General features: G+C 39.0%; 2 protein-coding genes across 18 annotated transcripts in view; one reads left to right on the forward strand and one right to left on the reverse strand.

Moving 5' to 3' along the window:
• Nucleotides 1-11302, forward strand: part of LOC128671105 (histone-lysine N-methyltransferase 2C-like) — a 43485-nt gene extending 32183 nt beyond the window's left edge. For all 17 annotated transcript variants that reach the window (XM_053747268.2, XM_053747272.2, XM_053747280.2 and 14 more), the window contains 8 exons: nucleotides 61-5883; nucleotides 6294-6512; nucleotides 7002-7157; nucleotides 7613-7751; nucleotides 7996-8296; nucleotides 8728-8857; nucleotides 9164-9346; nucleotides 9755-11302. In XM_053747268.2, the coding sequence (XP_053603243.1) occupies nucleotides 61-5883; nucleotides 6294-6512; nucleotides 7002-7157; nucleotides 7613-7751; nucleotides 7996-8296; nucleotides 8728-8857; nucleotides 9164-9346; nucleotides 9755-9847 (7044 nt within the window). In that variant the 3' untranslated portion in view covers nucleotides 9848-11302. The remainder of the gene's footprint in view (nucleotides 1-60; nucleotides 5884-6293; nucleotides 6513-7001; nucleotides 7158-7612; nucleotides 7752-7995; nucleotides 8297-8727; nucleotides 8858-9163; nucleotides 9347-9754) is intronic.
• Nucleotides 11303-11400: 98 nt separating this feature from the next.
• On the reverse strand, nucleotides 11401-17765 carry Sar1 (Secretion-associated Ras-related 1). Its single transcript, XM_053747295.1, has 6 exons — nucleotides 17607-17765; nucleotides 17268-17317; nucleotides 16033-16152; nucleotides 15428-15585; nucleotides 14396-14539; nucleotides 11401-13912 (listed from the first exon to the last, which is right to left on the reverse strand). Exons 2-6 carry the CDS (start codon nucleotides 17308-17310, stop codon nucleotides 13796-13798), a joined length of 582 nt encoding a protein of 193 aa, XP_053603270.1. The 5' UTR covers nucleotides 17311-17317; nucleotides 17607-17765; the 3' UTR covers nucleotides 11401-13795.
• Nucleotides 17766-17941: the final 176 nt, after the last annotated feature.

Below are 17941 nucleotides of genomic sequence, written 5' to 3' on the forward strand. Positions count from 1 at the left end.
ATTCATATTTTATATATTGTTAACTTTTTATTAGGATTAATATACGTGTCTCGTCCACAGCGCCAGCAAATGCTTCAGCGCCAACAATACAGCCCCATGGGCGGCGCGCCCGCGTCCCCCTCCCCGCGGCGCTCCCCGCAAGTGCCGCGCACCCCCACCCCCTCCGCCTCCCCCGCCGCCTCCCCCGCGCCCTCGCACGACGGCGGCGGCGGCGGCGGCGGACACATGGGCCACCACACCGCCCCCATTCCCCCTGGATACAGATACTTTAAACCTGGACTTCGAGGCGGCGCCCCAGTGTGGCCTCCACGGGAAGACGAAAGAAGACGACCTCCGCACATTAATAAAGTCTCCATTCTTAAACGTCGCACCCCCCCACGTCCCCGTTTCGCGGGAAAAACCCCCGCCCCGCCTACACCTGAAGAAACTGAACAGACTGATCGAAGATATGTAGTCTATGGCGACACCGAGTACGCTACGACTTCAGACACTCGCGCGTCATCTGACAGAGACGACGATGACGATGGAGATGATATAGACGAACATATGGAAGACGATGACATAGTCCTCGTCGAGCCGGGAGTCATATCTCCAGAAGAAAGAATAGCCACTGAAGAAGACTTTGAGGAGCTAATAGATAGTGGGAAACCAGAAGACGAAGCGGAAGAAGAAACGGCGACTCCGCAGACGTCGACTCGTACGGAGACAGCCACAAAAACTGTAGCAGTTATTAGTTTATCAACAGGAAAACAATCTTCAGGAAACGTCCAGCAGTACAAAATCATGAATCCGTCATCGACCGCGCCGCTTTCGCGGTTACCAGTTTTAAGTGCAACCGTCCTCTCCCCGCATTCCAATACAAAAATATTAAATGACGCCACTCAAGCGACTGTCGCTTCCGTCTCCATAGCAAATCAGACGATATCAGTCCCAGTTCTAAAGAATCTCTCAGTTCCTATAAACAGTAACGTAGCAAAGCCACAAATTAAGAAAATGCCACTGAATTTATCTAACGCCCCTTTAAATATTACTATGTCTTCAGCACCGTCTCTTTCAAAGTCGTTGAGTTCGGTTATAAGTGTGATATCTCCTAACGTACCTAAAGTAGCTAATATGAGTCCAGTGATATCATTAGCGACCTCGAATACTGCCGGCACGTCGAGAGTGCCAGTCTCATTATTGACGCAGCATCAAGTAAAACAGAAGATAGTTAAGACAATAGATAAGTCAATGTCTTTGACTTTAACAAATACGAAACTTTCTAGTCTATCAGTGACTCATGACGCCACTCTCCCTGCGAAAATATTCCAAGACGAAGCCGCTTCGCCAGACAGCACGGTCACTACAGAAAATAACCCAGATCGTGAGTTACAAAACCCAACGACGTCAACTCCTCAACATTTGGTGCAACAAACGGCAATTGACCACAGACCGCCTATTATCAAGGAAGGAAATAAAGATATCGACATTGAGACTGAAATTAGCCAACAAACTGAACTGCCACATTCACTATGTATCACTGATCGAACTCCGCTATTGTTAGGCAAAACTGACATAAAGAGTCCGGATCCCATTCCAGAGAAAATACCAGATAACATCATGGAGGGTGATGACGAGGATAAACCCGAAGATAATATGCAGAGTAATTTATTACTGTCTTATAACAAATCGATATCGGAACAGTCTAGTCAAAATGCGCCAACTACCGACACCAAAGCCGAAGAGAATGTTGTTAAAACTATTAAGGCTATTGCTAACCAGACCAAAGAGATGGTCATAGACTCTAACATGCAAATTACATCGGACATGGCTCAGGAGTCAGTTCAAATATCTATACCATCGCCCACGCCTTCCCAAGAAAGATATTTGAATGACATCACGATGCAGGAACACCCCGAAACCGTTGAGGGAAATCCTAAACGCGTAGAGACATTTGAAGATATGCTTTGTATACTTGAGAATATTGATGAAACTAAGACATATGGACTGAAACAACCGAACCCAAAAGCGGGCAACCCTAACATTCAGAATCCGAATATGAATATTCCTCCTAAACATGACAATAAAGATGCCCAAGAACAAATGACTTATCAGAAAAGAGAACCTGATAGATTGGGTCTGCAGTCAGCCACTGTGCCTCAACTGTCGCCGCTGTCACATCCATCAGAATTGACTTCTAATGTGGCGAACGTTTCGCAACAACTACGTACTATAATGTCTTCGCTAAACACGAACACGTCAAAGGTAGAATCGCCAAATTCTGCAGTGATGAGAAAGAACAGTGACGCTACCACGCCCACTCAGGTTAACTTCGAAAACTTATTGCCTTCTTCCAAAGTTGAAGTGGCCGCTTCCAGGCCTTCTCCTCAACCGAAACCTCCTACACCAATGCCACCCTCTGATAATATACCTATGAGCGTAGCACAAATGGTCGGCTCACGAATCAATACATTATCTACATTAGGACAAATGCGAAAATCTCCCACAGTATCCCCTATTAACTCCCCTGTAGGTATGCCGACCCAATTAATGAAATCTCCAGCGCAATCTCCCTTAATTACCAATCAAAATTTCATGTCTACAGAAGACTCGAATCAAACATCCATGGCATCACAAATCATTCAGATGCCAGCCTTATCTAAGATTCACAGTAGCACGCCAAATACAATGATTCACTCGAACACTGTCACTACTACTGTTAGTGGTTACCAGAAAAGTCAAGTCCTTCCTACGAGTATATTAGGTCACACATTATTACAACCAACAAGACAAATAAGTGCTGGTACTATCTCATTCAATCAACAAGGTATCAGCTCGAGTCAGCCACCAGCTTTAGTGATGACGTCGAGGCCGATAATGGGAAATAAAGAACCAGCCCCCAATGTCACTATTAGAACCCACAGTATCGTGAGCGCAGGAATTGGGCAAATTCAAGGACAAATACAGGGCCAATTACAAGGTCAAATGCAAGCGAAGACACCTACTGGTACTATAAATTATATCCAGTCGTCAAAATTGTTGCATACGCAGCTAACTTCGCCATTGAAAAGGTCAAAGTCGACTGATGAACCAAAGACTGATCTCATCGTTGGACACATACAACCTACGAAGAGACATAGTGTTGAGGCTGTCGTAGTTAAATCAGAACCGATGGAGACTGACGATCCTAACGCTGCAGCTGCAACAACTGATAATGCAGGCAATAAATTGCCACAGAATGCAGCAAATCAGAGGAACGATGAATCTCAGAATGTGTTATTAAAACAGCTGCTTCAGACTACTACGACAGCGGCAAATGTTGTTCCTCAACGCACTATGACCATTCAAAGAACGGCTCCGGCATTGGGCACTATACCATCACTAGAAGCCCAATTAGCCAGACCATCAATTCCTCCGCCCACTTTAGCGTTATCACAAGAAGTCGAAATCCCTAAGAATTCACCGAGACAAATAACTGTAAATTCACCGTTTACTTCCCGCCCGATGCAAACGGCTATGACGTCTATCCCGACGTCTTCTATATCACCTTTGATGCACACGTCGACTCAATCATTGATGGATGTGCGGAAACCGCCCATGAAAATTATGACCAAAGAAGAGACCACGCCGATCCCGGAAAGCTCACCTACAATAAAAACAATGCAGATGTATCCAATTAGCGTTGAGAATCAACAATTACAGCAGGCCATTAAAAAGGAAATTGCGCCGCCGATGCAAAGCCCCGTACATAGACCTTTTACTCCATTAGACGTTAAAAAAGAACTAATAGATGAAAGTTCACAACAGTCTGCCACATCTGGAGTGTCTACGGCCTCAGATCAAGGCAAGATGGATCAACCAATGAAAGAGGAATTCCCTGAAAGCGTAACTATGGACCCGTCGTCCGAAGTCAACGCTCCTGAAACTCCTTCTGAAGCGAAAAAGAGAAAGCGACGTGAATACCAACAAAAGAAACGTAGACAGATGCAAATGAATATAAAAGCTGCCGCAGAAAATAGCATGAATGCGGCTAATGCTAAAAAGAGGCCGCGAAAGGGATCTCGGTATGAGGAAGATTATGACACCTTTATTGATAATTTGATGGCGCAACTTCGATTATTACCTCCAATGCAAATCCAGGAACCATCATTGACAACAAATTTTGCCGTATGTCCCCTCTTTGGTTCCGGAGATTTGACTAAATTAAAGAGCAAAGATTATGACTTTCTGAAAGGCGATTTAGTAGGAGAGTTCGGAAATGCTAAGATACCTAATGTAGGTGATTACTACAACACGAAACCGTTTGGAGAAGAAGAACCTTTGCCTGAGAAACCGGCGACATCCACGCAGAGAGGATTCTATGATCAAGAATTTCAACCTATCATGTTCGATGATGACCTGGAAGACAAGAAGTTGGATTTCATTTGTAAAGAGCGCGATACAGATACTCCCGACAGTATTGTTAGTTGTTCAAGTCCGGAATGTCTCGACTTAGAGCCGGCGAATAGGTTCCCAGGCTTGAAACTTATTGACGACGATGAAGAAGATGAGGATAGCGACTCAGGTCGAATTTCGCCCATCATACCTCTCATTGCACCCGTACCTATTCGAGTGAAACCTGTCTCATTATACCAACTCAAAGATGAAGACGAGAAGTTGAAGGCCATAGACACTGGCTCATCTATGAAATCAAAGATGGTGGATTCCCCGGGCAGTATGGAGAGTAATGAAAATGTGACGGTCACTCTGACACTAACTTCTGGTGCTGCTGAAGATATTCTCGGTGTACTAAAAGAGTTAGCGGGAATTCTACACATACCGCCTCCGACATCCTACCAAATTATAGAAAGAACGGCAACGCCACCTTCACACAAGTTAGGTCTGTATAGATCGAAAGGCAAAGACGGTAAAGAGGGAACACCAATAGATATTCAGAGTATCCTCAATGGGGCAGCTAAATTTTGCCGGCACTGTGACGTCGTGATATTGGATTCTGTTGTCAGAGCAAAAGCTTCAGAGTTCCCGTTGCTTTCGGCCAACAAGGGCAATGCCGAAGAAATACTCTGTGATAGCGATTCTGAACTGTTCTTCTGTAGTACTCAGTGTTATGAGAGGTTCGCTTGGAGACCGACGAATATAATTCTCGATGGAAAATCAAAACCCGCGGTAAAGGAAGACAGTAAATCTGACGTCGAAACTAATTTATCTAAAGACCGAGACGACTTCGATACTGCATCGACCGAAAGTATGGAAACTGATGATTTGGACATTAAACCCGATATCAAAGACGAGAAAATGGACTTGTCTTTCATTGACTCGTTAGACAATGATGAATTAATGAAAGAAGTGGGAGACGACGTCACGGCTCTAGATGAAGACCTGAAGAGCGTGGAACAAGACGAAAAAAGTAACCAAAGCACAGAGAAAGAGAAATATCGAGGGATTAGATACAAAGCTTGGTCGCCCGGCTGTATTGGCCCGCCAGCGAAATATAAACGTCCTACGGATAGAGAGTTGACCGAATTGGTGTTTAGAACAGGCGTAGCGATTATGCCAGTGACAAATGAAGATTCAAGACGTTGTGAATTGTGTGGAATTCAAGGGGATGGTGTGGCGGATGGGGTGTCGAGACTATTGAACTGTGACGTGGACCGTTGGGTGCATTTGAACTGCGCGCTGTGGTCGGAAGGAGTGTACGAAACTGTTAGTGGGGCTCTGATGAACGTTGAGACGGCTTTAGCGAATGGTTCTAGTGCGGTGTGCGCAGTTTGCAAGAGATTGGGCGCCACTGTACGCTGCTTCAAGGTGCGGTGCGGTAGTGTGTACCACCTGGGCTGTGCCGTCAAGGACAGCTGCGTGTTTTACAAGAACAAGTCGTGTTTCTGCGCTTCTCATGCGCCCAAAGTGAGTATCCTACTTCCTAATAATATCATGAATGCGAAATTGTGAATGTGAAAGTTTGTGTATGTTATGTATACTCTTATTTGTAACTGAAACACCCAACGTCCTACTGGAAGGAGTTCGATTTAATTTGGTATATGGTTAGAATATAACTTCAAATAGCATAATAAGTATCTATGTGCCAGTTATTAGTTTCATAACAACATGAATCAAATGCAGGTTCAAGTTTCTTTAGATTGTATCAGTTTACTTCAAATAGGTTTAGACATTTAGCATATGATCACCATCATGATTGATCATAATATTTATATAGGATTTATTTCTACATATCATTCCCTTAAAGATTTAAGACAATGGCATATGTATGAATGGGTATAATATTTTGACATATTTATTTGAACTTTCCCTCACAGAATGAAAAGGATAACGAGCTGACAACCCTAAGCGTCCAACGTCGCGTGTTCATCTCCCGAGACGAGCAGAGACAAGTGGCGTCAGTGATGCTGCACTCGGACACCAACCACCTGATCCGTGTGGGGGGCCTGATCTTCCTGAGTCCGGGACATCTGCTGCCGCACCAGCTGGCCGCCTTCCACACCCCCCACTACATCTACCCCATCGGATACAAGATTGTAAGTTCATTAATAATCATATAAAAAGATCTATGTTTATTCATATCGTATTGTAATACCTATATTATAAATGTGAATAGGCTATTCCGAGTGGTACTTAGTATGTTCTAATAAAGTACCATTCATTTTCTATAAGCCTCGAACTTACTTTGGGACTGATTTATTTATAAAAAAACCAACAACTTAATTTAAATCGGAAATAAGGGTTAATGGTTCTTATTTCTTGATATTGTTGACGTACACCATTGGAGGTCCCGGGTTCGATCACCGGCAGGTCATGATCCAGGCAGGCAGAAAATGATCGTTTTCAGATTCCCGGATCAATCTGAAACGATCTTAGATGTTTATGTAGGGTATATACATATGTAAATATAATAATATATAGTACGCTTGACTTATTATCCCGAATATTATCAGAATTCTCTATCTTTGGGGGCGAACTATATCACCTATTTGATTTATTACCATATTTATTTATGTTTGACCCAGGTGAGGTTCTACTGGTCGATGTCGCGCGCCAACAGCCGCTGCCGGTACTTGTGCTGGATAACAGAAGAGGAAGGCAAGCCTCGCTTCCACGTGCGGGCTCAGGACGAACACCGCGACGAACTGAGTGCGGCCACACCGCGCGCTGCCTGGGCCACGGTAACTGACTTATGTCGTGATAACTGACTGTACGTCTGTCTGTCATGTTGCCAATAAGAAGAAGGCTAGCATGCGAGTTCTGGACTGTATTCATGATCTTGGCATTTAATTTTTTCGATTAATTTGTCAGAAAAGTTATAAAAATAAAATGAAGTATCGGAAATACTTGTGAAAATAAATATTATTAATGTATATTTTTAGTTTACTATTAACTTTAGTTACATACCTAAGTGATTGTTAAATTATTGTATGTTCGTGTATCTTGTTTTATTTCTTTTCGGTGACAAATCAAAAATAAATCTTTAAATCTAAAATGTTACTCGAAACCAAAAAAATATATTTTATAACAGTTTTCGGAAAAAATTCAAAGTGTGTAACAAATTCAAGTTGCCCCGTACACACTTCTTAAAACTGCTAGTTCTGTTCTATCTCCTAATGAAAATGTTGTGTATCAGGTGCTGGACGCAGTGGCGGCGTTACGCGACGGCCGGACAGAGGACGGGGTGCTCAAGCTGTGGCCCAACTACGTCACCGGAGAAGACCTGTTTGGACTCACTGAACCCGCGGTTGTCAGGGTTTTGGAGAGTTTGCCTGGTAAATTGTTTAATTTATGTACACTGAAAATATTAAATTTGCAAAAAGAAACTAGGTTGAATTTTGCAATATTTTTTTGTAAGTTTTAATTTGAACATATTCAATTACAAACATTGTGATTTCACATAAACAAAACTACAGATAAAAAAAATAAAATAATACATACATTTTGCGGTCTTATCGTTAAAAGTGATTTGTGAAACCAAAATATTTGGAAATGTTATAATTTAATTGTATCGTTCAGGTATCGAGACGCTAACAGACTACCGCTTCAAGTTCGGTCGGTCCGCGCTTCTCGAGGGCGGGCTGGCGGTGAACCCTTCCGGCTGCGCGCGCAGCGAGGCGCGCTGCGGCCGCGGCTGGCGTCGCCCAGCTAGGTCGCTGGTGCCCGCGTCCCCCGCCGCCGCCGCCGACCACGGCGTACCCCCCGCCTCTTCATCATCCTCGACTGCCGCCTGCCCTTATTCCAAACAGTTCGTTCATACGAAGAGCAGCCAGTATAAGAAGATGAAATCGGAGTGGAGAAACAATGTGTACTTGGCTAGGTAAGCCATAGTTCTCTGCATGTCATTTACCAGGACTTAAATAGTGGCTTGTTATCTTCTTCTTCGATTTAACAGCGGTATATGAGGAGCAGAAGATGAAATCTGAATGGAAAATAACGTTAATTTGGCTAGGAAAACTGTCATTAATTTATTGTTAATTACTAAAAAATTATAAATTAGGTCTACTACGTATTTATAATATTATAGTCAAATAATTATAAAGAGTTGAAAGTATATTCTTAAACATCGAATTTTACTAAAATTTTATGTCACAGTTTATATGAACATTTTGATTTCAACCTAAGGAAAAAATGTTTGTGACAGTTTAAATAAGTTTTATGAAGAATTTATATTATAACTTAAAATACTTTCAATTTACAAATTTCTTGGTAAATAGTACAATTTTCACATGTGTTATTTTTGCATTTCAGATCTAAAATCCAAGGACTAGGTTTGTACGCGGCGCGCGACATTGAGAAACACACGATGGTGATAGAGTACATCGGAGAGATCATTCGCTCCGAATTGTCTGAGATTCGCGAGAAACAGTATGAAGCTAAGGTAAAGTCGTTTGTAATATGTAGGATATTTAGAATCATACCGAGAGATGACAAATGGTGAGAAACTGAAGTGGCTAATGGATAGTAAAACAGAAATAAGATATAGAAAATTACTTTGATATTCTGGTTCAAAGATGTATGTGAAGAATATTCAAAAATAAATGTGCACAAATAACACAGTTTAAGGCCAGCAGAAGTTTTACTGTTAAATTAAAACATCATTAGTCAATATTCTTTTTGAGAGCTATATCTATACTAACATTTTAAAGTGAAATATACAATATTTACTCAGTGCAAACGATTGCAGAACCGCGGCATCTACATGTTCCGGCTGGACGAGCGGCGGGTGGTGGACGCGACGCTGAGCGGCGGCCTGGCGCGGTACATCAACCACTCGTGCCAGCCCAACTGCGTGGCCGAGACTGTGGAGGTCGACCGCCAGCTGCGCATCATCATCTTCGCCAAGCGCCGCATCGCTCGCGGCGAGGAGGTCTGCTGGTGTTGCTTCATGTGGCCCGCGCCCTCGCCCTCGCCCTCGCCCTCGCTCTCGGGACATTAACTATATTTCAAATTTCATCAAAATCGGTTTAACAGTTTAGCCGTGAAAGTTGACAGACAGTCTTTCGCATTTATAATATTAGTATGGACATTGTACGGCAAACCGTATTTCATAAAAATCTTTACACATTGTATATACGTCGGATATAGTCAAATCAGGTCGCAAAATATGTATCGAATTATTCTGATCTGTCACTCTGATTGAGGACAGAAAACGTCCTCGTAATTGGAAAAACGTCTGTCCCTCAGAATTAGCTATCGATTAATTAGCGAAATGTAACTAACCATTTGTTTTGAAAATCACTTTATGTTCTCCTACATACTAAACTATTGTTTGCAGCTGGCTTACGACTACAAATTTGACATAGAAGACGACGCCCACAAGATAATGTGTATGTGCGGCGCCCCCAACTGCCGCAAGTGGATGAACTGAATGAGAACTACCGCTGCTGTGTACATCGTGATCTACTAAGGAAGGCTATGAAGTTTAGTTTTATGTACCAAAGTGATTTCAACCTTAACATAAGCAAAACGATACTTTAAGATACACCAATGGATTTCGACGACCCAGAGTCGCGTATTTATTCTAAGACAATATGAAAAGTTTTACAGATAACTGATAAACTGTAATTTTTCTATTCTATTTGTGATCATGCAAAAGAGATGAACACATTTTTGTATATAATATTAAAATATATAAATCATTGTTGTTACTAAATTTTAATGATTTAGATGTGGAGTTTTCCAAGTTTACTGCTAAGTTTAATTTTTATTATATTTTTATGCACTACGAATGTTTTCGCTGACTGTTCACAATTATTTATTTTCGGTTTCGTGCGTTATCATGATTTCTAAATTATTATCGATCCGAATTCTATCAAATCGATATTATGACTTAGTATACTATAGAAAATCTCAACAGTGATGAAATATTAGGTTAAGTTACCAAATAAATGAGTTTGCATTTAGTACTTGTAGCATTGTAGACCGTAACATACATGACGCCACGCTGTGCCTGACCGTTTGTATGTTGTGAGAGGCGAGTTACCGGCGCCCGATAGTTGTAACGGCCATACGCTTCCATACTCGATCACGAGCTTTTTTATACAAACAGATAAATATTTTTCCTTCCATGAAATGTTAGAAATTTATTTTATATATTTTCTTAAATTTATGACGACCGACCGCTATGTTCGAGTATGGAATAAGTATGCATTTTGTAGGTAGTATAATTTATTAAAGTAACTGATAGTCCCAAATGTGATATTACCTCACATGAAGTCGCGTGAACTTACTCGGTGGCCATTGTAGGGCTACGGATAGTCGGAGTTATTTTTAATGGAACGTAGTATGATCGAAGGCATCGGTGTGATTTAGGAAGCTAAATTAGAGAAAATATTATTTGGACGAGCACGACGTAAGTCTAGGCGATTGGTGTGACATGGTTGTAGACAAATAGTAAGTGAAATGAAATAAGTAATATTGATAGCACAAGGATGTTAGTTGTTTGATCGCAAGTTGCCATCTACCAATGTTATGAACTCATGCAATATAATTTTAAGTGTTAAAGTGCAATATCATATGCGGATATAGTGTAAATAATTACCTACAACTTTGCAGAGTACGTTTTTTAATTTGTAATAGAGCCGTAGATTTATATAAAGTTTTAATGCATTGTTTATAATTGAAGTTATGTCATTTCCTTCAATCAATTTATTTATTAAAGCATTCCCATTGCACTGAAAAAAGTCTACTCAATTATTTTTCACAAAATAAATTTTGACATGGTGTTGTTTGTAAAAAAAATATTACTTTAGAAATATTCTATACATTAGTATTTTTATTGCATTATTTTCCTATCATTAAAATTTTAATTAGTAATAACAAATTGTTTCATTTATGTTCTGTTCCGAAGTAACAAGTTAACGAAACTGTTTGAATAACGCTCAAATACTAAATGGATTAACTTCAAATAAAAGAGTATCATTATTTCATATAAATTTTATTACAAACTTTATTTTTGGACTTAAAACTGCAAATAATATACCAAATAACAATGTCTACAAAGGCTGGAGACCAGCAGCAGTTGATCGCAACTTATTCTGGAGACGGCTGTCGACCCACCATCGCATCGTACTTCACAAGTACGACATAATACACACAATGTAGTAACTTTGATAACGTGAACGCTTGAGCATTATGTTATTAATGTACCTGAAGCACACGCTCGTTAAATAAATACATGAGAAATTTGCAAAAGTGATTCACAGGTTTGCAAAGGTGTGTTAGTGCGTGTTTTGTACGCAGAATTGAAAAACCTGCCTGTTGCCGACAGGAGCGTTATTTCGGTCGCATAGAAACTTGTATGTTTACTAACAAAAACTCGCGCTATGCCCAATGCTCAGTCGCGCTCCGTTGCGACTCACCACGTAGGTCCGTCGTGCTCCGATGTTTTTTCTATAGGTTTTGATACTGATATGCGTTGACGTACGTCAAACTTCATACAAGTTATTTTGCGTTGATCTGATAACGGATGTCACGTGACGGTGGACGACGCAGCGCGACTGAACAATGGGACATAGCTTGAAGGCCTCGGAACAAACTTTGTGATGACAAACATCCTTATAAAGGATATATTTTGTGCTTCTTACGACGATTGAACTGCGATTTTGTCACATTCTCGGAGACTATTTTCACAATACATAGACTTATCATTAAAATATTTATCAAGAGTTCATTTAATATCGATCTACCTAACGTAGACTAGCCGTTCCAAAGTTCACATTGCTTAAATAAACATTCCGTTAAATAAATTCAAATGATTGAAATAATTTACAAAAATATACCACTAGTCGTTTTAGAAATGTACAACACAGTGAGCAGCAAAATAAAATACATATCGCGTCAAAAGTACCTTCAAGTTGGAATGAGAACAAGATAAATATAAATAATGAATAAAACTGCAATTATTTGAACGCTTCGCCTCGAGCACGGAAGCTGTGGCATGAACCACTGACACAGAACAAGACAACACTGACTGCCATTACCTGACCATGAAAATAAAATACCAAATTACATGCTTTGCACCATTAGCTTATTCATATAAACACAAATTTATAGTTCCATAAACATAAAGAACCAGAGTAACTACTCCAATTTTTAGGCGTATGTAGTAACTTAAATGTTATAATAGTTCAACAGCCGAACGAAAATCACTTGAACAGTTTACAGCTAGGAGATAGTGTTTAGCTGAGAGGTTGAAAAATCGCGGCTTTTTAGCGTCTCGCAAACTAGTAATGTTTGGCTAAAGTCATCAGGGATATATATCTTTGTACTTCCATACATTTATTTAAGTACTTTAGACGTTTCAGTTTTAAGTAATATGACAGTGCATATAACAGTATGTTCATGCGTTTCTAGAATACAATATAATCTTTAAACTGATATTAAAATTAAATGCTTTGCACTATATTATCTAAAACCAGACATCAAAAACTAACAAAATTTTATATATTTTTGATTTATCTAAAAGTAATTGATAAAATTTTGCTGTACAATCATTAACAGTTCAAAGGTTATAATGATCTCATTACTCGCATGCACACGTAATAACTATAATAGTGGTTGCACCATGTATATCTAATCAATTTCATTCGTTGATATAGGCTGATTCGCTAATTTTAGAATGTATAATTAATATATAGTTGAGATTCACCGCTTCAGATGGGCGAAAGTTTTAGACTAAAATTACTAGTGAGCGAGGCAACAAAACGGCGCGATTTTATTTTACACATCAATCTATACGTCACCACTTCCGAATGATTATGACAAAATAAAGATTTAAGATAAACAGAAAAAAAAGAAGAGGCTTCGTAAACTGAGTCTTATTTAAAAATATATAGCTACGTATTAAATAATAGTCCCAATTTTTATACATATCAATGTAAAAATATGACAGTTTGATTATGGAAATCTGTCTAAATGCAGCCTTATTCTTTAAAAAATACAATTTACTAAATCTATTCTAGTTAAAACATTAGCATTTTAGAACTCTTTTGCTATTTGACAATGTTAGAAAATGAATGTTTTAATTAAAACACGTATATAGTTTGTAATTTTTTATGAATAAGACTGATGTCCTATGACAAAGCCTCAGACAAAATGGTCTGTGGACAAAACTCAATAAATAATAGTCGATTCGAGATAGATATTTTAACAGAAAAAAAAGTTACAAAAAATGGTTTTGACAAAGTGGTTTTTAGGGTTCTGTTTTTAGAGGAACGAAACCCCAAAAAGGGGGGAAGCCTCGCAATAGTTTCATCGGTAGGTAGAAACGTGCAGAGTTGAGTGTGGTGTGAGGTGGTGTTGGGGAAGGTGGTGTTCAGTCGATGTACTGCGCGAGCCAGCGGAAGCCCTCGCCGTAGCCCTGGCGCTTCAGCACTGAGCACATGAACAGCTCCAGCGGCCGCCCCGGCAGCTCCGACCGGGACACTTTGCCCTGGATACAATATCAACATTTTATACCACGCACATACAAAATATAAAACAGCAATGGCCTTTGTTAAATTAACGTAGCGACACCTACAATATAAGATAGAATAGTCTTTTTCTTTGTTATTATGAGCACACACAAACACACACACGTGTATAAAGATAATGTAATAAGAAGAATGGATAATTTCGGTTCTTGATTGAAGTAATTCATCTAAAAACGAAGCACCAAAAAATAATGTCATTCTTATTCTCAAAATAAATGAATTGATTTATTAAACAATTACGTGACAAATATAGATATCATTATCATGTTTATTTGGATGCTAGCATGAGCATGACAAAGCAAATAACATAACTTATAAGAAAAATTCAAATCACCATACAATCACAAGCTTTTCAGATATGACGTAGGTTTACGCTTGTCATCTTGTTGCCGCGGACCAGCACGGGACAACTGTAACTGTACACAGAGAGGACGGTGTCTCACCTTGCCGGTGGTCTGCTGGTAGAGGTTGAAGAACTGCCGCAGCTCGTCCTCGCTGGCGGCGCCGGGCTTGTCGATCTTGTTGCCGAGGATCAGCACGGGACAGTTGCTCAGCGTCTCGTCTGTCAGCAGCGAGTCCAGCTCCGCCTGACAACACAACCTTTGTTCACGAATCCGTCTCTCGCTCACTAGTATGTATACTTTGCCACTAGATGGCGGTAGGTAGTCGTAATGTTTGGCGTGTGGTTCCGCCCTAGAATAAAACCACTCCATATCCTCCGGTGGGTGTTGTGTCTGTGATTTTACAACCAGCTGTCTGAATTCATCCATCATTGGGAACAAATTCTGAGTTACCACATTAAGTGTCATGTGAAATTTCTACTCTATACAAGTGCCAATAGCCATAATTCAGCGATAATTTGAATTAACCAAGGCATAATAAAGAAACAACTTACAGTTAAAATAAAATAATTTGACTAGACAATTTTGTCATGTTTACTTATATGATAGTATCGAACTTTCTTTGTCAATCATCATATTTATAAATAATAAAAACAACGTGAATGTTGACGCACATTCATTCAACATATGTACTTACATTTATTATAGCACAAAGCTAGCTAATATTTTCACCTGTCTTGAATTATATAAAACAAAAGACATAGATTTTCTAGGCAATGTTAATAAGGTGGTTTTCCTATTTGTCTTTTCAGAAATACAAACATTTACAGATACATTTTGCCATATTCCTACATTTAGGTGACATTTGGTCCATACTTCCATATTACAAACGCCAAATTCTGTCTGTCATGCTTTCACGGCTACACCGATGGGCCAATTTTGATGAAATTTGCAATAGATTATTAATTTTTAATTACGACCTGGGGTCCAACATAGGCTTTCGTGGGGGGAAACTATTAAATGCGTTGTAAGCTTAGATTATAAGATATCTCTGCCCATGGAACAGCACAAATGAATGTGCTAGTGATAATAGATAGTAATATTAATATAATAAATAAATGAGTGTGATCAGACCTTGGACTCGGGCAGGCGGGCGCGGTCGCAGGCGTCGACGAGGAAGACGATGGCGTCGACCGCCGGGAAGTAGTCGCGCCACACGCGCCGCGCCTGCTGGTGCCCGCCCAGGTCGAACGTCGTGAACCGCATGCTGCCTATCGACAGCTCCTCCGACGCTGCAACGAAACACATTACTTTATTTTCGATGGCTCGACGCTATGAAGTCTGCAGACTGACAAGACCATGAAAAAGAGAGATAGTGAAGATAAAAATTATTCTTTGTTAAGAGACAAAATAGTATAACAGACTACACCCCTTTTTCAGATCAATCTGAGCCTTTGATGTTTATCTAAGGTATATGTTACAAAATACATAACATATAGTTGAATTAGTATAATGCAAGTCTCAAACTTACTTTGGGGCTAACACAATCTCTGTCCATCTTATATATTATATGAGACAAAAATATATTCATTAAAGTCATTTTGCAGTCACTCAGTCATAACATATTTATTATACAACAAAGTAACAAAGCTATTTCTCTACACAATTTGTCATGAACAAAATTAGATAAACATATTTGAGAAAAAATATGGAAAGATAGTAATTATTAGTGTACTCACTGGGATGCAGAGTGGGTACATGCTGTGCCAGTCTGTCATCCTTCAGCATGTGCAGCAGTGTGGTCTTGCCAGCATTGTCCAACCCCAGAAACAATAGTTTGCCTGACTTCTTCCACAATCCTGTAATTACATACATAATATATAAGTGGCTCTGTTTTTACCATTATAGATACCAAAACCTAAAAAAATATAAAATTTGTTCCGAAACTTCAGCTAACATTTATAGTTTACAGATATGTGTAACTGTAGTGAGATTAGATTGAAAAGACAAAAAAAAATATGTGAAGAAAGAGTTCCATGTACAGCCACCAGCTGGCGTTAACTTATTAAATAAAAATGTGGCAGTTAACAATATTTAGGTTATCATCCTAATAATACAATAGCCTTATTAGTTTATTATCCTCAATCCTTCACACACATTATTGACAAAAAGCATGATGCAAATACAGTTGGGTCATCAGTAGGATAATTTTATTCAATTCTTTAAAATGTTCCTAAACAATTAAGTGAACTAACAAGTTTATAAGAACTTGGAAATTTAGTGGTAATATTACTTGGTTATGTTTGAATATGGAAGACACAGGCACCACTGTATTAAAGAAATCTAAATTCACAATTCTTTTATAGACCTACTAACAGAAGGTCTATCTAGATCTCTAGATTATAGTAAAATTAAACTATTTTATAACAATATTGTATTACTACTACATATAAACACTTGTAGAATGCTGTAATCAATATATATCACAATGCATTGAAACTGACTTCCTTGGTGTAAGTATATACAATTTAAATATAAATTATTATCACAACCTTCATAAAATACAAGTAGAGATCAAGATAAAGTATTATGAGCACCATTTACTTTGGTTTGATAAACATAATTTAAGAACACTATGAAATTTAATATTTATACTTTGTTACTTTCAAATTGTGTGGATTTTGAAAAGCTTTTCATGCTATGTTTAACTTTTCATACACTTCACAATATTTAATTTCCCCTAAGTATTGTGGGAAGTTTGTGGTAAACCAACCAAGTATATCCAGCTATTTATTGGTGGTCACAATATTCATACAGACAAGGCCAGAATACTTTTGTGGTAATAAGCTGACTTGTGGAAAACTAGTGCGCGTCAAATTTTTTACTGTAATTCATAGTTTTTGTTCCGACTTAATTATGAACTTTGACCAATATGACGAATTTTATGAAATACATATAAGAAACAAAGACTCACCCAGGAAACCGAGAACTCCCGTAAACCAGTCCAAGATAAACATATTGAATCTGGAACGTATGAAATTATATTACTCTCACATTTGATTCACCTTTAGACAAAGCGTCTTCTATTAGTGACTTGCAAATCGTATAGTTTATCAGTTGCGTTTTATTCAATTGCGACAGCGTATTGAGTGTGCTATATAAATACATGAACATGTGTTTTATAAAAGATAAAGACAAATCAAAAACGTAGTAAGAATGTAAAACAGAATTGAGTAACATGAATGACGGGACGTCATAATCGTACTCGGAATTTTGAGCACATATTACACTAAATTAAAACTGACATACTCACTTATTTTAATTGAACTAGATTAATTAATACTAGGGGAAGTATATCACAATATTTCGCACTTATTTGCAATATGTTACGTCGCTAAAACCGACGATTTTATTTCAGTGATGTGAATTCGTGAATGCAATCGGATTTTACATGAATCTGTTGGCAATGACGTATCCCCCATTTCCGGAAATTCCATTGTCCATGGTCAGGTCATAGGGCTGAGTGTAACAATGTGCTCTCGAAAGTTTCGGGAACGTACGGAACGGCCAAATATCGCTCTCGATAAATTTATCAAGAGCGAAAATTGTCGACAAAATAGTGAAAATATTTAACTTCTATATTTTTTT

The sequence above is a fragment of the Plodia interpunctella genome, chromosome 7 (assembly GCF_027563975.2).
Source record: "Plodia interpunctella isolate USDA-ARS_2022_Savannah chromosome 7, ilPloInte3.2, whole genome shotgun sequence".
NCBI classification, from domain to species: Eukaryota; Metazoa; Arthropoda; class Insecta; order Lepidoptera; family Pyralidae; genus Plodia; species Plodia interpunctella.